We start from the raw sequence: 26572 nt of genomic DNA, 5'->3' as shown, positions 1-26572 counted from the left end.
TGCATAGCAGCGCTAGCTGCGGCACTAGAGATTCTGGGTTCGAGTCCAGGCTCTGTCGCAGCCGGCCGCGACCGGGAGACCCATGGGGCGGCGCACAATTGGCCCAGTGTCGTCCGGGTTAAGGGAGAGTTTGGCTGGCAGGGATATCCTTGTCTCATCACGCACTAGCAACTCCTGTGGCGGGCCAGGCGCAGTGCACACTGACGCGGTCGCCAGGTGTACGGTGTTTCCTCTTCCATGTTAAGCGGGCGTTGTATTTCGGAAGACGCATGGCTCTCGACCTTCGCCTCTTCTGAGTCCGTACGGGAGTTGCAGTGATGATACCACGAAATTGGGGAGAAAAGCGGAGTGAAATTATTTTTTATAAATAAAGAATGGGAAAGCCTTTCATCAGACTATCTGAGTGTGGTGTATACCGTACCGTTGGCAGAATCTAACAGCTAGTCAGACTAACCCCGGAAGACTGGGGAGGTATAGTGGGAGGTGTACTAGTGGGACTACAGTATTTGGGGTCACGACCTCTGGAGTGGGTCCTTCTGACCCAAAAGGAAACAGTCCCAATCAGGGAAATGGTTGGCATCAGTTACATATGGGTCAAAACTAAAAAGTTCCACCAGACCACAGTTCAAAACTCATTGTAGTCAAAACCATACTGTACTGCAGTTGTGTAACTAAATGAATAATGTAGACATTTTAGTGTAAGGTTGGTACTGAAAAACACCATTGCTCAACCAGCTTCTGTAATATTCCTTTCCCACAGAGGAGAATGGGAGAGATTTCATAGATTTCCTCTGTGAGTCTGTGGTGGGGGTAATAAAGGCCCTCATGCACCCAGGACTAAGCACCTGTCGGATCCACTTACTCCTAGAGCTAGGGATGTCCAGCCACTGACCACATCCAGAGTCAAAGAGCAACTCTCCTCTTCTAACCACCAACAGCCGCTCCCTGGAAGACTACCGTTATCCCAGCTCCCTCGCACTGTGATGCAGCAGTGCTCTGCCGCCGGGCTCTACACAGCGTGAAATCTTACCCATTACCTCATCCTCATCTGCCAGTATAGTGTATGTAGTGAGCGATCAGAGGGAAGTGGTGGTGAGGGGTTGGCTTGGGCTGATGCCGAGACAGAAAGAGTTGGAGCCAGTAATAGTTAGAGCCCAGATAAAACATCCCAGCTAATTGTGCCATCAGTGTGGTGTCTTTCATAATGCCATTATGGGATGATTTGTACATGGAAGTTGCTGCCTTTTGTTTCCAGTCAGCGGAGCTGAGTGGATGCTGGTTTGGCAGGGCCGGGGGCCTGGCGGGACTGGCTGCGGCTGTGTGACATCTCACCTCGTTTCTGTCTCATGTTGGGGCTAGGGTTGCTCCTCCTGAAGCCTGTCTCCGGGCTAGACGAGTCCGACTGCCTCAGGGCCATTTTGCGCATGTTTCTGAGTGGAGGAGACAAGAGATATAGGACAGTCAATCACACAGCCACTGTAGAAGTGTTACATTCACTATCCTTGAGAGCATCTGTGCGGTGCCGCCATTCAATCACAGGACATGATGAAAACGTTGAGAGACGGAGTACTCTACCTCATGGGAGCATGATACACATTCTCAGTGATCTTCTGATGGAGTTGACTAGCCTCTGTGAATGGAGAAAAGAAAATGGCATTGGAATAGAAAGTAGATTTATTTTCAATGGAATGAAAGGGATATTAGATTAGGTTAAATTGACATAAAAAGGTCAGTGAGGTGAATTTATTAGGTGAGATCTTAGGTATGCAAGTGTGTGTGTGTGCACGCGCATGTGTTTGCATGCTTGTGTATGTCACACTGTGTGTAGGACTGTGTGAGAAACCTGCAGTCAAAAGCAGGTTGATAAACCTATGTGTTTCAATGCCAGGCGATAAAACAGGAGAAATCCCAGGGGTCACATAAGCCACAGGAGAGTCCGTGGACCAAAACAGCGCAGTCAGACCTGAAGCCATAGACCAAAACAGTGGTGCAGACAGAATGGAAGCCACTAATCCGTGTCTTTAAAGGCCCAGTGCAGTCAAAAATGTGATTCTCCTGTGTTTTATTTACATTTCCACACTATGAGGTTGGAATAATGCTGTGAAATTGTGAAAATTATGATAATGCCCTTTTAGTGTAAGAGCTGTTTGAAAAGATCGCCTGGAATTTCAGCCTCTTCTGGTGGGATGGCGTTTTGGCCTGCCTGGTGACGTCACCAAGGCAGGCAGTACATTATTTAATAGACCAATAAGAAAGATAGTTCCAAACCTCTCATTTTCAGTATTCCCCTCCCCACTCAGACCACTCACAGACAGTCCTTTCAAAATTCTTGCTTGAGAAATAGTTCTTTGCTAAAAAGCTATTTTTGTTTCTTTTTGACAATTTTTATTGAAAAAAAAATCACAGTAAGGTACTTAATTGTTACCCAGACATGATTTGATATTGAAAGAAAAATGGCTGCATTGGACCTTTAACAGGAGGACAGGACAGTTAACTGCCAAGGCCCAGGGGAGTCATCAAATCAAACAGCTGCAGCCGGTATCCTCAGTACAAGCCACTGCTGGAGCTGGATGGTCTGTATACTGGCCTTGTCCTGCTATTACACAAACCCCACATCGCCGGGCTTTTTAATACCGCACACAGTGGCTTATCTTGTGTGCCGCTCTTTTCTGCTACGTGCTGCCCTCCCCCTCCCCCCGCTCGCCAGCCGAGACAGGCGTAAATCACCTCCAACCCTCCAGCAGGCCAGAGCATCTTTCTCTCACTCTGCTTCATATGAGGGCTGCTATGTCATTACTCAGTCCCCTCACATACACACACACACATCCTCTCTCTCTCATACACACAGCTTGTCAGTCCAGCCGAGTGTAGACAGAGCAGAGGGTCGTTTTCCTGACTGTCAGGAGCTTCAGAGCGGAACAGTCGGCGATTGATGCATACTGCTGGAGGGTGGTGGAGGGAGAGGAGTGTGTATGTGTGTGTATGTGAGTGAGTGGACTGTACCGTCAGGGTCAGGTATGTGTTCACAAACAGTTGTCCACCTGCCTCCCCTAACTCTAAATCAGCTCTCCTCCAACACTGAATAACCCCCCCCTCCCACTGCTTAACATTCACATCAGCAGTCTGAGAGGGTTCAGGGCTGTGTTCAGATGTCTAGTGCTGTATGAGAGAGAGGGTGGTTTGAATATGCCTAGAGAGAACCCCCACACACTGTATACCTCTGCAAGCTTCGAGCTGGCCCGTCAGAACTTTTCGGATCTCTGACACCCACATGTTCTTCACATCCATGGAGGGAGCCTGTGGAGACACACAAACACACAGTTATACACACATATATATATATATAAACACCCTGAGGTTTTACTCTATAGCCTGTCTCACACCAGACAATAGATTTTTCTGTGAGAATGATGTCTGTGGGTGGCTACTCTTCATAGGGCAACACTGCCACCCAGTGGTCAAAGGGATTGGTTTCATCAGACCAGAGAATCTTGTTTCTCATGGTCTGAGTCCTTTAGGTGCCTTTTGGCAAACTCCAGTGGTCTGTCATGTGCCTTTTACTGAAGAGTGGAATCCATCTGGCCAATCTACCAAAAAGGCCTGATTGGTGGAGTGCTGCATAGATGGTTGTCCTTCTAGAAGGTTCTCATCTCCACCGATTAACTCTGGATGTCTGTCAGAGTGACCATTGGGTTATTGGTCACCTCCCTGACCATGGCCCTTCTCCCCCGACTGTTCAGTTTGGCCGGGCGGCCAGCTCTAGGAAGAGTCTTGATGGTTCTAAACTTTTCCCATTTAAGAATGACGGAGGCCACTGTGTTCTTGGTGACCTTCAATGCTGCAGACATTTTTTGGTTGCCTTACCAAGATCTGTGCCTCGACACAATCCTGTCTCGGAGTTCTAACGACAATTCCTTCAACCTCATGGCATGGTTTTTGCTCTGACATGCACTGTCAACTGTGGGACCTTATATAGATAGGTGTGTGCCTTTCCAAATCATGTCCAATCAATTGAATTTACCACAGTTGGACTCCAATTAAGTAGTAGAAACATCTCAAGGATAATCAATGGAAACAGGATGCACCTAGGCTAAATTTCGAGTCCAATAGCAAAGGGTCTGAATACTTATGTAAATAAGGTATCTGTTTTTTATTTTATAATACATTTGCAACATTTTCAAAAACCTGTTTCGCTTTGTCATTAGGGGGTATTGTGTGTAGATCAATGAGGATTTTTTAAATGTAATCCATTTTAGAATAAGGCTGTAACATAACAAAGTGTGGAAAAAGGGAAGGGGTCTGAATACTTTCCGAATGCACTGTATGCTACTTAGTAAAGGATGTTGCTGAATCACAGTTTTATCAAGTTTATCTAGTATGTATTTAGAATTCTTTAGAATAACTGGTAATATCAAATGGGAATAATGGATATGTTTTGGAAGTTTTTTTTTTTTACACAGAAACTATATGGACATGTACCTGAATGATATAGACTTCCTCTCTGCCGTTATACCAGACCTCGAACTTCTTAATGTCTCCTTTGACATTTTCTGTGATTCCCACGGCACTCATCTGAAACAAAGGCAAGGCTGTGGTTAAAAACAGTGACGGCTTTATATTTTAGATTTACACCGCTGATTCACACTATGATGCCCTTATATTCTTCAATGTGAACTGCTACAGCTTTTTTTCTACAAGCTGAAATGTGTCTTTTCACTTCTATTGAGCGATGAGTAGCACTATTCATTGAGTTGGTTACATGCACACTAGCCAGCGAGTGGGAGCAGAAAACAAGTTCAAAGGTTTCCTCAAGAAAACAAATGGTTGTTCCAGGATCCCAGTGATGAAAGGTTCCTGTCATCGTAGGGCCCTGTTTACTGCCTTAATTTTTCATGCGTCTAGATAAGCTTGAATTGAAATATGGGGAGTGACAGTGAATACCAAGGTTCTCAGGGGTATGAGAGAGCCACTGTGAAGTTTCCATTTGAGGCGGGGGAACTTAGTGTAGGATAGTGGGCAGTATGGCCCTACAGTCAAGCAAATGGACTTAGCACATGCTTTCTTGTTTCAATTTCAGGTCAGAAATAGTTCTCTTACACAAAAGGTGATGTTTGTATATACACACAGGTTATGTTTGTCCAACAAGAACTGACCCCACCAACCGACCTCACCTTTAGTGAGTGCTTGAAGCTATAGGAGGGGGATGGCTTCTCGTCCGTGGTCTCCTCCCGCTTCTTACAGAAGAGCAGCATCTTGTTGTAGAGGAACAGGTGCCTCTGCATGGGCTTGAAGCGGGCCAGGTCCTTCACCTTGCTGTGGCCCTTCTTGTGGTCCGTCCACACGTTGAACGAGCCCTGCATCAGAAGCTTCCCAAGCTCACTAAGGTTTCCCTGGGGGTGAGAGAGACACAGATGCCATCAGTCCCACACCCACGTACATACAGTACACCCTCTATACATCTATACAGCCTAGCCATGACAGTCTCTCTCCGCCCGATTAGTCAAACTCATTTACGGCAGGGTTTCCTATAACTTTCCCACAGCCCAGCAGATCCACTCTAAGATAGGCATCAAACTGATTTTTCACACCCTTAAACTCCAGCCCAGTCATACTGACCTCAAATCCTGTTATGGCGATCTGATGCATGGAGTCATTGACAGATTTGATGATGTCCAGCATGGTGGCCAGGGCCTCCTCCAACTCAGCAGTACCCTCCTGATTCTTACTGCATTTCAGCATCTCCTAGAAGGGGAACAGAGCCGGTAGGGTCAAAGTGAAGTTGGATAAATAATATATCTTTCAGTGTTTGGCTTACTCCTACACTAACAACAGACCAAGTTTCAGAATGAAGGCTTTCCAACCACACAGGCTACTGCAAAGAAACCACTCTAAAACCAACAGCAACTTATACTATTCAATATCCATTCAGCTGTGTCTTTTCAGCAACATGGCTACAGGTACTGACCTAACTGTGTGGGTGGTTTTACTGCAAGATATCAAGGTGCACTAGGCATGACAAATACATATACTTGAGACTTCCAATCAGATTAGGACTGAATGAAGTGCTCTGCACGTTAGTCCAAGGATCAAGTTTGAGCATAGTATATGTTATCTGTGTGTTGATGTGGAAGGCTTGATTGTATGGTGCTAAGGTGAGAGATTTGACCGTGATAAACTTGCCTTGAGCATCAGCTGGTACTTGGTGATCCTCTGCACAGGCTTGAGTAAATATGCATCCAGGGAGAGTTTGTGGTCCAGCTTCTTCTGACATTCCTGCAGTAACAAACATCACAGAATGTTTCTAGTTGCAATCATTTGTGTTAAGTCAATGTTATAATTTTAGTCATCCAAACAGAAAATGTAAGTTTGTCCAATGACATGTTGCTTAATGTAAACTGACACCATCATATAGTGGAATACTATATCATAACCATGTTAACACTGAGACACATAGGGAAGGGGAGTCACCTGGAAAAACAGGCTGTCACCACACTGTCTCCACAGTGCCTCTGATCGGGGCTTGTTCTGACAGTATTTCTCATAGATCTGCAGCTCTTCTTTCTGGAGAGAGACACACACAGACTTTGCACTGCAACACACCGTAACAGCACAGTAAATGGCCTTCAGTTTCCAAATGACATTAACACAAGGAACTCACCCTTTTCAAAAAGCAAGTCCCCACCAACTCTGGCCTCTCCATGCAATTTTCAAGCTCTTTGAAAAAAGTCCTGTGAACAACAAGGAATAAGTGAACTCAATTACACATTTCCTGTTTGCACTTTACAAGGCACATAAAGCATAACATTGGATACAATTGCATAGCAACTGCACATTCAGTTTCATCAGATTGCCATTTCCTATGCTGGGAAGTAAAGCGGAAGTGTAGAGTAAAGATTGGTTTGGAAAATAATAGCTTGTGGGCAGAGTCTGTGCACTTCTGTTTGGAATGTTTGTGATGTTAGGGAAGCCGGAGATGCCGGTCTGCAATTTTCTTTCTCCTGATGGTTAAATGCAGGTAAAACTGCGGAACCTACTTGTAGCAGGGACCTTAAGGGTTGCCTTATTTCCTGGGGTGAGTGAACTGAGCAGTCGGGCAAGTTTTAAAAAAACTGAAAACAAAAATGCAAGGAATTCCAGCACGCCAGCCTTAAACGGGACCATGTCTATGTTCCCTCAGCCCCATGTTGCAAACCAGGTGTCAGCAACCCAAATGAGAGGAAGAACATTATTCTCTCAACATCTAGTATTTTTTGGTGGTGCACGGGATGTGATAAGTATATTACATAGGGCGATTCCAAGGTAACAGAATGATGCTGACTCTCAGATTCTTCAATTTAAAAAGCATGTCAAACAAAACCCAATGATTGTTTAACTTTGCAAACTATACAACTCTATACACAAGGACTACTTTTAACAAATTCCTATAAACATTTTACAAAAACATATTTACTGGAAGAACAGTGCAGATGCAAAGCCTGGTAACAGAATAACGGATTGTGCTAAAAAAAACTTTACTGCAAATAATTCCAGCAGCCTAACATAGCTACAGGGCCTTCAAAAAGTATTCACACTGCTCGACTTTTTTCACATTTTGTTGGGTTACAGCCTGAATTTAAAACGTATTAAAGTGAGGTTGTGTCACTGGTCCTACACCCAATACCCCATAATGTCAAAGTGGAATTATGTTTTTAGAATTTTTTACAAATTCATTCAAAATGAAAAGCTGAAATGTCTTGAGTCAATAAGTATTCAACCCCTCTGTTGTAGCAAGCCTACATTCTCACCCTGTGTGCAATATTAGTGTTTAACATGATTATTGAATGTGTCACGACTTCTGCCGAAGTTGGTGCCTCTCCTTGTTCGGGCGGCGTTCGGCGGTCGTCGTCACCGGCTTTCTAGCTACCACCGATCCACGTTTCTTTTTCCATTTGTTATGTCTTGAGTGTTCACACCTGGTTCCCATCTCGTTATGATTATTTCCCTATTTAACCCTCTGGTTCTCATTATGTTTTGTGCATGATTGTTTTCTTGTCTTCGTGTTAGTTGTTTGTGTCAGGATGCCCTGCGTGGATTATTGGTTTATGATTTTTTCCGAGAGTAAAGTACATTATTTTACTCAGTTCTGTGTCCTGTGCCTGACTCTATCCTCACCTCCGCACAACTGACATCTGACAGAATGACTACCTCATCTCTGTGCCTAACACATACAATTATCTGTAAAGGTCCCTCAACCTAGCAGTGAATTTCAAACACAGATTCAACCACAAAGACCAGGGAGGTTTTCCAATGCCTCGCAAAGAATGGCACCTATTGGTAGATGGGTAAAAAAAGACAACATTGAATATACATTTGAGCATGGTGCAGTTATTAATTACACTTTGGATGGTGTATCAATACACCCAGTCATTACAAAGATACAGGCATCCTTCCTAACTCGGTTGCCGGAGAGGAAGGAAACCGCTCAGGGATTTCATCATGAGGCCAATGGTGACTTTAAGACAGTTACAGAGTTGAATGGCTGATAGGAGAAAACTGAGGATGGCGCAACATTGTAGTTACTACACAATACTAACCTAAATGACCGACCGAAAAGAAGGAAGCCTGTACAGAATAAAAAATATTCCAAAACATGCATCATGTTTGCAATAAGGCACTAAAGTAAAACTGCTAAAAATGTGGCAAATAAATGAACTTTATCTCCTGAATACGAAGAGTTATGTATGGGGCTAATCCAACACGTCACGGAGTACCACTCTCCATATTTTCAAGCATAGTGATGTCTGCATCATGTTATGGATATGCTTGTAATCATTAAAGAATAAAATCCTAGAGGAAAACCTGGTTCAGTTTGCTTTCCACCAGACACTGGGATATCAATTCACCATTCAGCTGGACAATAACCTAAAACACAAGGCCAAATCGACACTGGAGTTGCTTACCAAGACGACAGTGAATGTTCCTGAATTGCAGAGTTACAGTTTTGAATGAAATCTACTTGAAAATCTATGGCAAGACCTGAAAATTATTGTCTAGCAATGATCAACAACAAATTTGACAGAGCTTGAAGAATGTTGAAAAGAATAATGGGCAAATGTTGCACAATCCAGGTGTGGAAGGCTCTTACCCAGACTTACCCAGAAAGACTCACAGCTGTAATTGCTGCCAAAGGTGCTTCTACAAAGTATTGACTCAGTGGAGTGAGATATTTCTGTATTACATTTTCAATAAATTTGCTAAAATGTCTAAAAACATATTTTATGTTTTGAATTCAGGCTGTAACACAACAAAATGTAGAATAAGTCAAGGGGTATGAATGCTTTCTGAAGGCACTGTACTGGGGCGTCACAAAAGCAGTATATTTTGTTTCTCTGCTACACTGGAAGCGTAACTTTTGGTCAGGGCAAGCAGAGCACAAGCCACTTTATCCTATTGCTCTCACCGTACGTATTAACTGAAGATGATGTGGGCAATGACACTACGGAAAGCTATTCATTTTCAATAGAAGAAGTGAAGTGGGCAAGGGACATTAACATTCTACATTGTAGAATAATAGTGAAGACATCAACACAATGAAATAACACATGGTATCATGTAGTAACCAAAAAAAGTGTTAAACAAATCAAAATATATTTGAGATAAGATTCTTCAAGTAGCCACCCCTTGCCTTGATGACAGCTTTGCACACTCTTGGCATTCTCTCAACCAGCTTCATGGAGGTAGTCACCTGGAATGCATTTCAATTAACAGGTGTGCCTTCTTAAAAGATAATTTGTGGAATTTCTTTCCTTCGTATTGAGTTTGAGCCAATCAGTTGTGTTGTGACAAGGTAGGGTTGTATATTATGCCATATTATGGCAAGAACAGCTCAAATAAGCAAAGAGAAACGACAGTTCATCATTACTTTATGCCTTAAAGGTAAGTCAATGAAGGTCAGTCAACAGGCTCTCATCAGCACCGCCACAGGAATGGAAGAACCAGAGTTACCTCTGCTGCAGAGGATAAGTTCATTAGAGTTATCAGCCTCAGAAATTGCAGGCCAAATAAATGCTTCAGAGTTCAAGTAACAGACACATCTCAACATCAACTGTTCAGAGGAGACTGCGTGAATCCTGCCTTCATGCTTGAATTGCTGCAAAGAAACGACTACTAAAGGACACCAATAAGAAGAAGAGACTTGCTTGGGCCAAGAAACACGAGCAATGGACATTAGACCGGTGGAAATCTGTCCTTTGGTCTGATGAGTCCAAATGTAAGATTTTTGGTTCCAACTGCCGTGTCTTTGTGAGACGCAGAATAGGTGAATGGATGATCTCCGCATGTGTGGTTCCCACCGTGAAGCATGGAGGAGGTGGTGTGATGGTGTGGAAGTGCTTTGCTGGTGACACTGTCAGTGATTTATTTAGAATTCAAGGCACACTTAACCAGCATGGCTACAACAGCATTCTGCAGCGATACGCCATCCCATCTGGTTTTCGCTTAGTGGGACTATCATATGTTTTTCAACAGGACAATGACCCAAAACACCTCCAGGCTGTGCAAGGGCTATTTGACCAAGAAGGAGAGTGATGGAGTGCTGCATCAGATGACCTCGCCTCCACAATCACCCGACCTCAACCCAATTGAGATGGTTCAGGTCCTCTGACACCGCCTGGTATAGAGGTCCTGGATGGCAGGGAGCTCAGCCCCAGTGATGTACTGGGCCGTGCGCACTACCCTCCGCAGCGCCTTGCGGTCGGATGCCAAGTAGTTGCCATACCAAGCGGTGATGCAGCCGGTCAAGATCCTAACAATGGTGCATCTATATAACATTTGAGGATCTGTGGGCCCATGTTGAATCTTTTCAGCCTCCTCTTGCGTGCCCTCTTCACGGCCATTTTGGTGTGTGTGGAGCATGATAACTTCTTAGTGATGTGGACGCCGAGAAACTTGAAGCTCTCGACCTGCTCCACTACAGCCTTGTCGATGTGGATGGGGGCGGGCTCGGCCCTCCATTTCCTGTAGTCCCCGATCAGCTCCTTTGTCTTGCTGATGCTCGCGTCACTGGTCAATTCGCGGCTGTGTTTTCCTTTGTAATCCATGATAGTTTGCAAGCCCTGCCACATCCGACAAGTATCAGTGCCGGTGTAATAGGATTCGATCTTGACGCTTTGCCTGTTTGATGATTCATTGGAGGGCGTAGTGGGATTTCTTACAAATGTCCGGATTAGTGTCCCACTTTTTGAAAGTGGCAGCTTCTTAGCGAAGAGCAATTTCTCAAGCAAGAATTTTGCTAGGACTGCCTTGGAATGGTCAGAGTGGGAAAAAAACAGCTGCTATTTGCAGAGAGGTTTAGAACTCTCTTCTTATTGGTTTATTAACTAATTTACTGTGTGGTGATGACACCAAGCAGGCCAAAACTCCATCCCACCAAAACAGGAAGAAATTTCACTCAATCTTACACTAAAAGGATTTTAACATAATTTTCACAATTGCACAGTATTATGTATTATTCCAACATCATAGTGTGGAAATATCCATAGAAACACAGAAAAACCACGTTTTTCACTGCACTGGACCTTTTAAGTCGATCTCTGTGTGTGTTATGACAGTGATTAAGAAGTTGCAGAACGTTTTTTGGGTGGGCTACGATGAGAACAGAGTTTTTCTAAATAAATTGGCTTAGGCTATAAATACATAACGTTACCGCTTTGTTTTCCCTGGCCAGATGGGGCAGTTATTTCTTACACTATCTTTCTAGTATTATTACCTATAGTCAAAAATAACTTTTGGATATTAGATCTCACCAGAAATTCAACTTCCCTGAACTTGACACTTTCTTTGAACATCCCGAGGCAGTTGGCAGCCCCACTCATCCCGGTTGCAACACAAAAACGTCAACGCCGGAGAAGAAGTGGGGTTCTAGTGTAACGATCGTCGTAAGGAGGAGACCAAGGTGCAGCGTGGTAAGTGCTCATGTTTACTTTTATTTAACTCAGAACACTAAACAAAATAACGAAAAAAATAAGACGAACGTTACATTCTGCAGGCTTACACAGAGCTGTACAAAAACAAGATCTCACAACCGAAGGTGGGAAAAAGGGCTGCCTAAGTATGATTCCCAATCAGAAAAAATGATAGACAGCTGCCTCTGATTAGGAACCATACTTGGCTAAACATAAAGAAATATATGACATAGAATGCCCACCCCATATCCCACCCTGACCTAACCAAACAGAGAAAAACGGCTCTCTCAGGTCAGGGCGTGACATCTAGTCAGACTCAGGTGAAGAGCAAACCATCCAATGCTTCCGTGTATATTACAGGCTGACCACACCGCTCGCGTCGTGTGCGCTGCAAAATAAATTTTAAAATCTGTCATTCAATTATTACCCCCATACTGCTCGTGCACGCCAACGAGCATCTGCGTTGCCAAGTGCTACAATAGAAATCAGTTCCATTTCTGATGCAGATCGCGCTGCAAGACCTGCCTCTCCCATCTCCTCATTGGTTTATAGAAGCAGGTACCCACGTGCCATCTCCTCATTGGTTATACCCACGTGGGTGACTGAAAGACGAACGAGGTCAGTGGCGGTAATGCACCTAATTTATGAACGTTGCCAATCGCAATATAAAGTCAAGAGAAGAAAAAGCCTGGAAGGAAGAGAGATGACTAGAAACGATTCAGTTGACCGTTTAATGTGTGGATTAATTGGCAGAGTAGAGGACCTTGTGCATTTCAGGTAAAATAACAACTCAATGTTTATATCCCAGGACAAATTAGCTAGCAACAGCAAGCTAGCTAAATAGGACAAATTAGCTAGCAAGTGCAAGGTAACTAGCTAAAGGCCATAAATGTTTAATGCTTTTCGACCTGTCCCCAAATTAATTTAATTGGTTCAGAGTTTGTTTTGATATTTAACCTGCGTGTCTTGATCGCATTTTGTGTGGGGGGACAAAATAAATGTATGCACAATGGCGCACGTGCGCAGCTGGTTTGGGTTCCGTGTTACTCTCTAACGTTCATGAAAATAAAATAGACAAGCTCAGGGTGAGGATCTCCTTCCAGAAAGACATAAAGGGACTGTAACATACTCGGTTTTACAGATTCATGGCTCTCTCCGGATATATTGTCCCCGTCCATACAGCCAGCGGGGTTCTCCTTACATCGTGCGAGCAGGAAGCAGGAACTCTCCAGGAAACACAGAGGTTTAGGGGTATGTCTCATGATTAACAACTCATGGTGTGATTGTGGTAACATACAGGAACTCAAGTCCTTTTGTTCTCCCGATCTGGAATACCTTACAATCAAATGCTGACTGCTTACGTCTCAAGATAATTTTCTTTAGTTACTGTCACTGCTGTTTCGATCCCGCGGACTGGGAAATGTTCCGGGTCGCATCAATGAATAGTACTGTAGTATACGCTGACTCAGTGACTGGGTTCATCAGGAAGTACATGTTGTTCCTACGGTGATGATTAGAACTTACCCAAACCAAAAGCCATGGATAGATGGCAGCATAATGCAATTATATTTTTGTCAAAATGACTAAGACTAGACTAAATCTAAAAAGCGTGCCTAAATGAACAATGCTTCACACCGACAGTGTGGTAAAGAAGGCTCAACAGTGCCTCTTCAAGAGGCTGAATAAATTTGTCTTTGTCCCTAAGATCTTCACAAACTTCTACAGATGCACCAACAAGAGCATTCTGTCGGGCTGCATCACAGCCTGGTATGGCTACTGCACTGCCCGCAACCGCAGAGCTTTCCAGAGGGTGTTGAGGTCAACGTAGTCTCGCTTTGCCATTCCTCCAAAATGGCGTTGTTGTCACACCTCCCTTGGTGGTCTAGAGAATTTTGTATCGCAATGGTGGTTTGAATGGTCTGCTGGCTCCCAGCTGCAAGATTTTTATTGGATGTGACATTTCAAGAACCCTCCCCCACACGCCCATTGAAGGGTGTGTGACATGTTATGTTCATCACTGTTTTCTGACCAGGTAGGCCATATTATGTAGAAAGTTGTTCCGTATGCTAGCTAGTTTGCAACACTTCAGAAAATGTAAGAAAAGACGGAGGAAAAATGTAATTCTGTTTAGCCAGAAGTCTGATCTATACACAAAATCAAGTCGATGAAGGCATTACAACGCCTCTGCTTGAACACTCTTTTCTTTGCAGAGACGTTTTGGTCTGTCTACCTACAAGCTATGGTAAAAGTTTAGTGTGTCAAGTGTAGCCGACAGTCCGCGATTTATTGAAATTGAAAGTAGAGAAATCGATGGTAATAGTAGTTTATCCTCTGATGTCAACACGCGGGTCAAAGTGAGATGGAGGATGAGAAAATTGCCAAGGGTGAATATACGATTGTCTTGGTCCCAGCTTTGAAGTACCTTTACTGACCTTGCCTTCTGGATGATAGTGGGGTGAACAGACCGTGGCTTGGGTTGTTGATGTCCTTGATGATCTTTTTGGCCTTTCTGTGACATCTGGTACTGTACGTGTCCTGGAGGGCAGACAGTGTGCCCCCAGTAATGCATTAGGCAGACCGCACTACCCTCTGGAGAGCCCTGCAGTTGTGGGCAGTGCAGTTGCCGTACCAGGTGGTGATACAGTCCGACAGGATGCTCTCAAATGGTGCATTTGTAAAAGTTTGTAAGGATCTTAGTGGCCAGGACAAAGTTCTTCAGCCTTCTGAGGTTGAAGAGGCACTGTTGCGCACTCTTCACCACACCGGCTGTGTGGGTGGACCATTTCAGATTATCAGTGATGTGTACGGCGAGGAAATTGAAGTTTTTCACCTTCTCCACTGCAGCACCATCTATGTGGATGCTGTCTCCTGAAGTCCATGATCAGCTCCTTTGTTTTGTTCACGTTGAGGGAGAGGTTATTTTTCTGGCACCACTCCACCAGGGCCCTCACCTCCTCCCTGTAGGCTGTCTCATCATTGTTGGTAATCAGGCCTAATACACCTCTGTCGACTGCAAACTTGATGATTGAGTTGGAGGCATGCGTGGCCATGCAGTCATGGGTGAACAGGGAGTACAGGAGGGGGCTGAGCACACCCCTTATTGGGGCCCCTGTGTTGAGGATCAGCGTAGTGGATATGTTGTTTCCTACCTTCGCCACCAGGGGGCAGCCCGTCAGGAAGTCCAGGACCCAGTTGCACAGGGCAGGGTTCAGATCCATGGCCCCGAGCTTAACGATGAGGTTGGAAAGTGCTATGGTGTTGAAGACTGAGCTGTAGTCAATGAACAGCATTCTTACATATGTATTCATCTTGTCCATATGTGATAGGGCAGTGTGCAGTGCAATGGCGATTGCATCATCTGTGGATCTATTGGGGTGGTATGCAAATTGAAGTGGGTCTAGTGTGTCAGTCAGGTATGGTGGAAGTGATATGATCCTTAACCTGTTGGGGCTAGGGGGCAGTATTTGCACGGCCGGATAAAAAACGTACCCGATTTAATCTGGTTACTACTCCTGCCCAGTAACTAGAACATGCATATAATTATTGGCTTTGGATAGAAAACACCCTAAAGTTTCTAAAACTGTTTGAATGGTGTCTGTGAGTATAACAGAACTCATTTGGCAGGCCAAAACCTGAGAAGATTCCTTACAGGAAGTGGCCTGTCTGACCATTTCTTGCCCTCCTTGATCATCTCTAACAAATACAGGGGATCTCCGGCATGACGTGACACTTCCTACGGCTCCTATGGGCTCTCAGAAGGCGGGAAAAAGCTGAATGATGTAATTCCATCCCCAGGCTGAAACACATTAGCACGTTTGGCAAGTGCTCTATCAGAGGGCCATTAGACTGAGGCTCGTGCATGAGGGGATAGCATGCTTTTACTTTCACTCTCTTTGTAATAAAAAACGATTTCCCGGTCGGAATATTATCGCTTTTTTACGAGAAAAATGGCATAAAAATTGATTTTAAACAGCGGTTGACATGCTTCGAAGTACGGTAATGGAATATTTAGAATTGTTTTGTCACGAAATGCGCCGTGCTCGTAACCCTTCTTTACCCTTTCGGATAGTGTCTTGAACGCACAAACAAAACGCCGCTATTTGGATATAACAATGGATTATTTGGGACCAAACCAACATTTGTTATTGAAGTAGAAATCCTGGGAGTGCATTCTGACGAAGACAGCAAAGGTAATAACATTTTTCTTATAGTAAATCTGACTTTGGTGAATGCTAAACTTGCTGGGTGTCTAAATAGCTAGCCCTGTGATGCCGGGCTATCTACTGAGAATATTGCAAAATGTGCTTTCACCGAAAAGCTATTTTAAAATCGGACATAGCGAGTGCATAGAGGAGTTCTGTATCTATAATTCTTAAAATAATTGTTATGCTTTTTGTGAACGTTTATCGTGAGTAATTTAGTAAATTCACCGGCAGTGTTCGGTGGGAATGCTAGTCACATGCTAGTCACATGCTAATGTAAAAAGCTGGTTTTTGATATAAATATGAACTTGATTGAACAAAACATGCATGTATTGTATAACATAATGTCCTAGGGTTGTCATCTGATGAAGATCATCAAAGGTTAGTGCTGCAGTTAGCTGTGGTTTGGGTTTATGTGACATATGCTAGCTTGAAAAATGGGTGTCTGATTATTTCTGGCTGGGTACTCTGCTGACATAATCTAATGTTTTGTTTTCGTTGTAAAGCCTTTTTGAAATCGGACAGTGTGGTTAGATCAACGAGAGTCTTGTCTTTAAAATTGTGTACAATAGTCATATGTTTGAAAAATTGAAGTTTTTGCATTTTTGAGGTATTTGAATATCGCGCCACGGGATTACACTGGCTGTTGAGTAGGCGGGACGCAAGCGTCCCACCTAGCCCATAGAGGTTAACTAGCCTCTCAAAGCACTTCATGATGACAGAAGTGTGAGCTACTTGTCATTTAGTTCAGTTACCTTTGCATTATTGAGTACAGGAACAATGGTAGACATCTTGAAGCAAGTGTGGTCAACAGACTAGGATAAGGAGAGATTGAATATGTCCGTAAAACCCTCCAGCCAGCTGGTCTGCGCATGCTCTGTGGACCTTGTACTTGAGATGACACACACAGATGTTCATGGGAGTGTCTCTGTTTTATTGCACATCAGCCAATGAGGGTAACCCTGACAAAAATCGACAACATTCTGAGCGCAATTCCCTTACTTTTCTGAATTTAGGAAAAAACATTCCGCTTTGCCCATTACTGACGTGAGATATGCAATAGCCCTACTGTCTATCATTACTTTGGAGGTTTTTGGATATGATGAACACTTGAGTGATGATGATTATGATGATACATAAAATTACAGAATATTTTCAGTTCAAATAATTACACAAATAAAAGCAACAAACAACGTAATGTTATGAAAGTAAATACACATTTTGTGAGTCTACATTGTCATTGGTTTCAGTACAACGTCTTCTTTCTCTCTTACATTACTTCTCTAACGGTGACATTTAAGATCATTTCCATTCTAGGATCTCAGCACTACAGCTGAAATCAACTGTTTGTGACCTCAGTCTGCATACCAAATGAGCAGACAGTTTGTTCTTCTCACGGTTTAAGTTCAGTTTGTGGTTGCTGATACACAACAGTAGTTCCTCATAGTCCAATTTTTGCAACAGGCTTATTTGGAAGTTCTGGAACTTGGGTAGAACCTGCTAGTTGTCAAAGCAAACACCTTCTGATCAAGAAGCACACTTGCGAGATGATAGAGTGCTTTCCAGACTCTTGCTTCAGCTCACTGTCTTTAGCAAATCGTTGCAAGAGGTGGCCTCAAATGGTCTTGCTGACTTACTGTGCAATATCAAACTGGACATTTTTATTTTATTTTTATTTCATCTTTATTTAACCAGGTAGGCAAGTTAAGAACAAGTTCTCATTTACAATTGCGACCTGGCCAAGATAAAGCAAAGCAGTTCGACACATACAACAACACAGAGTTACACATGGAGTAAAACAAACATACAGTCAATAATACAGTAGAAAAATAAGTCTATATACAATGTGAGCAAATGAGGTGAGATAAGGGAGGTAAAGGCAAAAAAAGGCCATGGTGGCAAAGTAAATACAATATACCAAGTAAAACACTGGAATGGTAGATTTGTAGTGGAAGAAAGTGCAAAGTAGAAATAGAAATAATGGGGTGCAAAGGAACTAAATAAATAAATAAATACAGTAGGGAGAAGGTAGTTGTTTGGGCTAAATTATAGATGGGCTATGTACAGGTGCAGTGATCTGTGAGCTGATCTGACAGCTGGTGCTTAAAGCTAGTGAGGGAGATAAGTGTTTCCACTTTCAGAGATTTGTATAGTTCATTCCAGTCATTGGCAGCAGAGAACTGGAAGGAGAGACAGCCAAAGGAAGAATTGGCTTTGGGGGTGACCAGAGAGATATACCTGCTGGAGCGCGTGCTACAGGTGGGTGCTGCTATGGTGACCAGTGAGCGGAGATAAGGGGGAACTTTACCTAGCAGGGTCTTGTAGATGACCTGGAGCCAGTGGGTTTGGCGACGAGTATGAAGCGAGGGCCAGCCAACGAGAGCGTACAGGTCGCAGTGGTGGGTAGCATATGGGGCTTTGGTGATAAAATGGATGGCACTGTGATAGACTGCATCCAGTTTATTGAGTAGGGTATTGGAGGCTATTTAGCATGCATTTAGTTTTACTTACGTATTTAAGAGCAGTTGGAGGCCACGGAATGAGAGTTGTATGGCATTGAAGCTCGTCTGGAGGGTTGTTAACACAGTGTCCAAAGAAGGGCCAGAAGTATACAGAATGGTGTCGTCTGCGTAGAGGAGGATCAGAGACTCACCAGCAGCAAGACCGACATCATTGATGAATACAGAGAAAAGAGTTGGCCCAAGAACAGAACCCTGTGGCACCCCCATAGAGACTGCCAGAAGCCCGGACAACAGGCCCTCCAATTTGACACACTGAACTCTATCAGAGAAGTAGTTGGTGAACCAGGTGAGGCAAACATTTGAGAAACCAAGGCTATTGAGTCTGCCGATGAGAATGTGGTGATTGACAGAGTCGAAAGCCTTGGCCAGGTCAATGAATACGGTAGCACAGTATTGTTTCTTATTGATGGCGGTTACGATATCGTTTAGGACCTTGAGCGTGGCTGAGGTGCACCCATGACCAGCTCTGAAACCAGATTGCATAGCGGAGAAGGTGCGGTGGGATTCGAAATGGTCGGTAATCTGTTTGTTGACTTGGCTTTCGAAGACCTTAGAAAGGCAGTGTAGGATAGATTTAGGTCTGTTGCAGTTTGGGTCAAGAGTGTCACCCCCTTTGAAGAGGGGGATGACCGCAGCTGCTTTCCAATCTTTGGGAATCTCAGACGATACGAAAAAGAGGTTGAACAGGCTAGTAATAGGAGTTGCAACAATTTCGGCAGATCATTTTAAAAAGAAAGGGTCCAGATTGTCTAGCCCGGCTGATTTGTAGGGGTCCAGATTTTGCAGCTCTTTCAGAACATCAGCTGACTGGATTTGGGAGAAGGAGAAATGGGGAAGGCTATTCAGATAGCAACCGATAAGACAGCTAACGATTAGCGGGCCGCAGATGGGCGTTCAGGTTACGTCGCGACGGAGGGGCCTGTTGGATAACTCCCTCGGGCAGATAATGTCGGTAGTCCAGTCGTGAGGCCCGGTGGGGCTCCGCATCAGCAGTAAAACGGGTCCAGATAGGTGATTGTAGCCCAGGAGTGGCTGATGGAACTCTTCAGCTGGCTAGCTCCGGAATAATTGATGTTAGCTCCGGGACCGACGTTAGCCAATAGTCACTCGGATAGCAGCTTGCAAGATCCAGGTGTAAATGTCCAGAGCTTGCGATAGAAATCCGGGGATATGGAGAGAAAAATAGGTTCGGTATGCTCTGGTCTGAGTCACGTTGTACAAAACTGGCGATAGCTATTCGAACTAAGGGATAGCTGATGACCGCCAACCGTGGTTAGATGAATACTAACGCTAGCTTCTGGCTAGCTTCTGTTGTGGATTTCAGATTTGAGGTGAATAATACTTTTTTTTTATTGGTGAGGCGTGTTGCAGGAGAGTGTTTAGATGTTGAGTTTTTAGAAAAAAAAATATATAAAAAGATATGCGAAGAAAATATGTAAATATGTATAATACACGGGACACGACAAGACGAGGACAAAGGACGTCTGACTGATATGCCATCTTGGAGCACAAATTCTTGGGCCCCTTGATATTGGATGAGGTCTTTTGTGAGGCGCACATGGTATTCACAGTTCTTACATCAAATACTTTGGTATTTCTCTGTGCCGATAACCTTGAAGACAAATACCAATTATTTCCAAAGGACATCTACATATCCGTGACTTTGTACCATAATGAGTTGAAACAGTGACATTTAATAAAAGTAAAATAAGGTTTTAACATCTGAGACTGACATGCATTATGCAACACATTTGCAATGATAAACTTTGGTGCCACATAAAATGGGCTTTATCAGTTACTTAATTGTCAAGGAAAAATACAAACAATGTAGAAATGATCTAGGCTACAACTGTCACTATGACCAACTGACTATATTATTCAATGTAGCCTACAAATGTGAGCCTGTAGGACCTGTGCAACACTGCTTTCAACCTATATGATAAGTCTACGAAGAGGGTAATGATTAATACTGGGATAAAAAACAATCAATCAAACAAAAGTACACCTGTAGCTGCATGGCCTGTTGCATTGACAAAAGTTATCTGTAGATAGCTACTGAATGTTGTTAGAAGGTAGAGCACTTAAGTACGCAGTGATCACTTTTGTTCTTGTCAGAGCCGATGATGCACCAAAAACCGGTGCTTGTAGCAGTTGAATTCCCATATCTGGCGGCTGGTCATCTGTCGCTGGGGCTGGGTCCCTGAATAGGCCTTGTCTCGCCGGACTGTTCGTATTTTCCTGAGCAGACACTCTTTTGGTACTTCTGAGGGTCGAGACAGATCGAAAAGATGTGCTGCGGCTAACTATAGAACTTGCTCTTTCCGTCACAAAATAGACCATTCTTTCCACATCATTGGCACTTCTTCATATGAGTAGAAGATTGCGACAGGAGCCACATAATTTACTGCTTTTGAAAACCCACCACTCAGTGTGACAGGTCGCATTATCTATACTAAAGCCAGTGTGTAGTCCGGTCGCAATAAAGACGATTTACCTTGCAAAAGGTTATGTTTTTTCCTGTTACAGTCGTACGGTTCACCACAAACAGGACATATATCAACATATTTTGATGGGGTTTTAATCTGCAATTTCATGAACATCCTCACACACTGTTGCACTTACGACACTAATCTAGTGAGCACCTTTGATGCTCCGCCAAAGCAAGGCATTTGATTGGTTTGACATGTTGCGAGGCATCACTGAGTTATACCTGGTTCCCACCCATTTTTAGCTGACTTTGTGCCACAGGCTTCCCGTTTACGGAAGTCTGGTTCTCAAAAAGGCTACGGGCAGCCCAACACATCATGAGAGCACAGTGCTTGCCCTCCAGGATATCTACAGCACCTGGTGTCACAGGAAGGCCAAGAAAACCATCAAGGACCTCAGCCACACGAGTCTTGGCCTGTTCACCCTGCTACCATCAAAATGGTGGAGGCCGTACAGGTGCAGCAAAGCTGGAACTGAGAGACAGATTTTATTAAAATTTTATTTCACCTTTATTTAACTAGGCAAGTCAGTTAAGAACAAATTCTTGATAAACAGCTTCTATCTCCAGACCGTCAGACTGTTAACCTGATATGGATAGGGGGCAGTATTTTCACGGCCGGATGAAAAAACGTACCCAATTTAAACTGGTTACTACTCTTGCCCAGAAATGAGAATATGCATATTATTAGTAGATTTGGATAGAAAACACTCTGAAGTTTCTAAAACTGTTTGAATGGTGTCTGTGAGTATAACAGAACTCATATGGCAGGCAAAAACCTGAGAAAAAGTTGACCAGGAAGTGGAGGATCTGAGAATTGTAGTTCTTCTTTCTAGTCCCTTTCGAAACTACAGTATCTGTGCTGTTACGTTGCACTTTCTAAGGCTTCCATTGGCTGTCTAAAGCCTTCAGAAAGTGGTTTGGGCCTTCTCCTGTCTCTGGGCAGAGTATAGGAGCTCAGTTACTGAGTGGTCTGCCTGGCAACAAAGGGATTGGATATGCGCGTTCCCGCGAGCATGCTGTTTTTTATTTTTCTCCTTGAATGAATACACTATTGTCCGGTTGGAATATTATCGCAATTTTACGTTAAAAATACGTGCGTTACCCTTTGGATAGTGACCTGAACGCACGAACAAAACGGAGGTATTTGGACATAACTATGGATTATTTCGAACAAAAACAACATTTCTTGTGGAAGTAGCAGTCCTGGGAGTGCATTCTGACGAAGATCAGCAAAGGTAAGAGCATATTTCTAATACTAATTCTGAGTTTAGGTTGCCCCGAACTTGGCGGGTGTCTGAATAGCTCGCCGTGATGGCGAGCTATGTACTCAGAATATTGAAAAATGTGCTTTCTCCTTAAAGCTATTTTAAAATCTGACACAGCGATTGCATAAAGGAGTTCTGTATCTATAATTCTTAAAATAATTGTTATGTATTTTGTCAACGTTTATGATGAGTATTTTTGTAAATTCACCGGAAGTTTTTGGTGGGAATACATTTTCTGAACATCACGCGCCAATGTAAAAAGCTGTTTTTGGATATAAATATGAACTTGATTGAACAAAACATACATGTATTGTATAACATAATGTCCTAGGAGTGTCATCTGATGAAGATCGTCAAAGGTTAGTGCTTCATTTAGCTATGTTTTGGGTTTTATTGACATATATGCTTGCTTGGAAAATGGCTGTGTGGTTATTTTGGTCTATGTACTCTCCTAACATAATCTAATGTTTTGCTTTCGCTGTAAAGCCTTTTTGAAATCGGACAATTTGGTTGGATTAAGGAGAAGTGTATCTTTAAAATGGTGTAAAATAGTCGTATGTTTGAGAAATTGAAATGATTGGATTTTTGAGGTTTTTGTATTTCGCGCCACGCTGTTCCATTGGATATTGGCTAGGCGTTCCGCTAGCGGAACGTCTGTCCTCAACAGTCATCACTAGCCAGCAACCACCCGGTACTCTACCCTGCACCATAGAGACTGCTGCTCTATGTACATACTGTAGAGTCATTGAACACTGGTCACTTTAATAATGTTTACATACCGTTTTACCCACTTCATATGTACAGTACCTTCAGAAAGTATGCATACTCCTTGACTTATTCCACATTTTATTGTATTAGAGCCTGAATTTTTCTAATTTTATTAAACTATTATCATACACCTGCAACAAAGATAGCTCAGATGTGTGAGTGCCTTTTGAATTTTGAATAGCCCGAATTAAAAAATTATTGTTCTCACGCATCTACACACAATACCCCACTATGACAAAGTGAAATATTGTTTTTAGAAAGGTTTGCAAATTTATTGAACATGAAATACAGACATATCTAATTTACATAAGTATTTCTTACCCCTGAGTCAATACATGTTAAAATCCCCTTTGACAGTGTTGTATAGCACACTGTATTACTTACAACTAATATAAGGACAGGACATGAGACGTGAGTAGAAATTAACGTGGGCATTGTTTAATGCGTTTCACAAGAAGAACATTTCAAGCATTTCAACGTAGGTAAGCAAGGGGGGGTTACATGTGCCCTAAAAGGGACAAAACTAGAATATCAATACACAACAGACAGCGATTACAGCTTTGAGTCTTTCTGAGTAATTCTTTGCACACCTGGATTGTACAATATTTGCACATTATTCTTTAACAAATTCTTCAAGCTCTGTCGAGTTGGTTGTTGATCATTGCTACACAGCCATTTTCAAGTATTGCCATAGATTTTCAAGCTGATATATGTGTGTATTGTTATTGTATTGCTAGATATTGCTGCATTGTTGGAGCTAGAAATATAAGCATTTCGCTGCACCTGCAATAACAACTGCAAAACTGTCTACATTCAATAAACTTTGATTTGATTTTTTTGTATATCGCATGCCCATGTGGCGTGGAGCTCTATGGGTCCCTGTGGAACCTTTTGTTTGTCCCTTGGCTCTCGCTGTAGCTCAACCCAACCTGAGAGTGAGTGATCACAGGGTAGACAGGCTCATACAGGGCCTTAAAGAAAATGGGTGTCAATTACATTAGGCGTCACACGTAAAACACAAAGACCCCAAGACAATACAGAGCCCACTGTCAATGGAGCTCTCTCAGCCAATCACAACACAGGGTTTGTTTGTTTATTTCCTACTTCTTGCTCTGGTGATGAGGCATGTCAAATGGATCCTACATAGTTTAAAAATATATATTTTTTTATTGTTATTGAATATCCGAAACATATAATATACTTGCAGTGAAGCTGCTCAACAACTACATCATACCAGTCATCCAACAGACTCCCATTCAGAGCGACACACAGAAGCATCCAGGGTCAATGCCATGCTCAAAGGCACGTTGACAGATCTCCCACCAGGCCAAAAAACATGAACCCTCCAAGATCCCCCCCACCGTTCGCCAATAGCTGTCCCTCAACCATTCGAGACCCCTCCCACAGTCCCCCCCCCCCCCCAAGAATAAAAATAAATTAAATTAATTCCTTTCCCCACCCCCAAGAACCCCTCAGTGCACCAACAACCAAGAGAATGAACTAAAGAGAAAAAAAGACAGAAGAAAACAATGCTAATTTTTTTTATAATAAATGTAAACAAAGGACATCAAGGACAACTAAAATCATAACAGCAATGCCAACTGTATATGTTTGTGTGCATGTCTGGCACTATTACATGTCTGTGTGTGTTCTTGTATGTGTTTATTTGAATGAGAGTGTGTGTATATATGCATGTGTACAAACACCTGCACGGCTCAGCCTCAGGCAAACCGGCATTAGTTGTAAAAACACTCCCCCTCAGTGTCATTCAAACGTACCTTTTATTATGTTTTATTTTGACCTCTTTTTTTTTTACTTTTATCTTTGACCATCATTCTATCTCCCGCACAGCAACTCCACTCCCACTTGTCTCCAATTCCACATCCCAACCCTCACCCCATCCCATCGATCTCTGCTGGCCACCCACTTCGGGATTCTACGCAACACGTCTTTCAACTATGCTGTGATGTTTAACGAAACAATTTCAATCTATCTAATCAAATAGAATACACAGATTGACGAGTTGACGATAAATACTTTTACAAAGAGTATTAGTAATTGACTGACCCGGTCTCTCCAGATCTCCTAACAGTAGTATTTCTAGGGTGTCATGACTTCCGCCGAAGTTGGTCCCTCTCCTTGTTCGGGCGGCGTTTGGCGGTCGACGTCACCGGTCTTCTAACCGTCGTCGCTCCACCTTTCATTTTCCATTTGTTTTGTCTTGTTTTCCTGCACACCTGGTTTACATCTCCTCTTAATTACTATGTGTATTTAGCCCTCTGTTCCCTCCATGTCTGTGTGGGGTATTGTTTATTGTCTAGGTTGGCACGCTTCCGGCTGGTTTGCGCTGGATTTTGTTTTGTACCAGTGCTTTGTGGCAGCCGGTACTTTGTGTTGTACTTTGTGCTGCATCACATGTTCTTTGGGCATTTGTTTTTGTGACTCGGTTGCGTTCTGTTCTAATAATTGCCTCAGTAAAGTGCTTTATCCACTCATCTCTGCTCTCCTGCGCCTGACTTCCATGCACCAGCTACACCCACCGTTGACATAGGGTCAATTTTAGATCAATGCTATGCATTTTCAGCCATTCCTGAACCTGAGACCAGAAACAGGCTACCTGAGGGCAATACCAAAATAAATGGTCTATTGATTCTGTATCCTCACAACAAAATCTGTAGAGCTTCGATGATTTTATGCCCCAAATATTCAACATTTTGTTCTTGTCAAGAATTCTATATAATAATTTTAGCTGAAAAGCACAAAGTCTTGAATCTTGCGTTGTTTTATATATCAACTCATACACCCGTACCATGGAATCGGTACATCAAAAATCTCTTCCCAACTATTTTGCAATCTGTATGGCACAGTTGACAACATCCTGGTCCTCAAATTAAACTGGTAAACCTTCCTATTTATGCTATTTTTATTCCTCTGCCAGTTTTGATCCTTTATATTGGGCAGACAGACCAGTTCCCTACCTCCTCCCGCTGCCACCTGCCTCCTCCATTTTTGAGGTAATGCTGTAATCAATTGGTTGTACTCTTGGATTGAGCAGACCTTCCTGTACAATTCTGATAACTCTATGAAGGACATACATCTACCATTCCAATTTACAATATAATTTAAGAACAAAATACAATTTTCAAACATCTTTCCCATAAATACAGGTATTTTATCAACCAGCACATTTGAGTTCAGCCATAATATTTGTTCTTCTTTCAGGGGGATTAAATTGAAGCCAGCTCTGCAATGCTTGTTTGAAAAAGAGAGATACTTTGAAAAAAGTATAATTTTCAATTAATTGATAATGTGACATGGCAATCTGCACAAAGGCAAAAAGGCCATGTTTAAACAATGGAGAGAGGTTTAGTGCTTTTATATTTAA

The 26572-nt window shown here is 43.0% G+C and overlaps 1 protein-coding gene across 8 annotated transcripts in view; it reads right to left on the bottom strand.

The window, feature by feature from the left end:
• The window catches only part of mcf2l2 (MCF.2 cell line derived transforming sequence-like 2), a 135817-nt gene that overhangs the window by 19070 nt on the left and 90175 nt on the right, over window positions 1-26572 (bottom strand). For all 8 annotated transcript variants that reach the window (XM_082956871.1, XM_082956876.1, XM_082956875.1 and 5 more), the window contains exons 18-26: window positions 6659-6728; window positions 6469-6561; window positions 6181-6273; window positions 5617-5742; window positions 5172-5390; window positions 4480-4572; window positions 3219-3297; window positions 1576-1630; window positions 1333-1430 (exon numbers count right to left, since the gene is read on the bottom strand). In XM_082956871.1, the coding sequence (XP_082812997.1) occupies window positions 1333-1430; window positions 1576-1630; window positions 3219-3297; window positions 4480-4572; window positions 5172-5390; window positions 5617-5742; window positions 6181-6273; window positions 6469-6561; window positions 6659-6728 (926 nt within the window). The remainder of the gene's footprint in view (window positions 1-1332; window positions 1431-1575; window positions 1631-3218; window positions 3298-4479; window positions 4573-5171; window positions 5391-5616; window positions 5743-6180; window positions 6274-6468; window positions 6562-6658; window positions 6729-26572) is intronic.

The sequence above is a fragment of the Salmo salar genome, chromosome 10, assembly GCF_965601325.2.
Source record: "Salmo salar chromosome 10, fSalSal1, whole genome shotgun sequence".
Lineage (NCBI taxonomy): Eukaryota > Metazoa > Chordata > Actinopteri > Salmoniformes > Salmonidae > Salmo > Salmo salar.
Note: the sequence above shows the minus strand (reverse complement) of the source record. Positions and strands in the feature narration are given on the sequence as shown.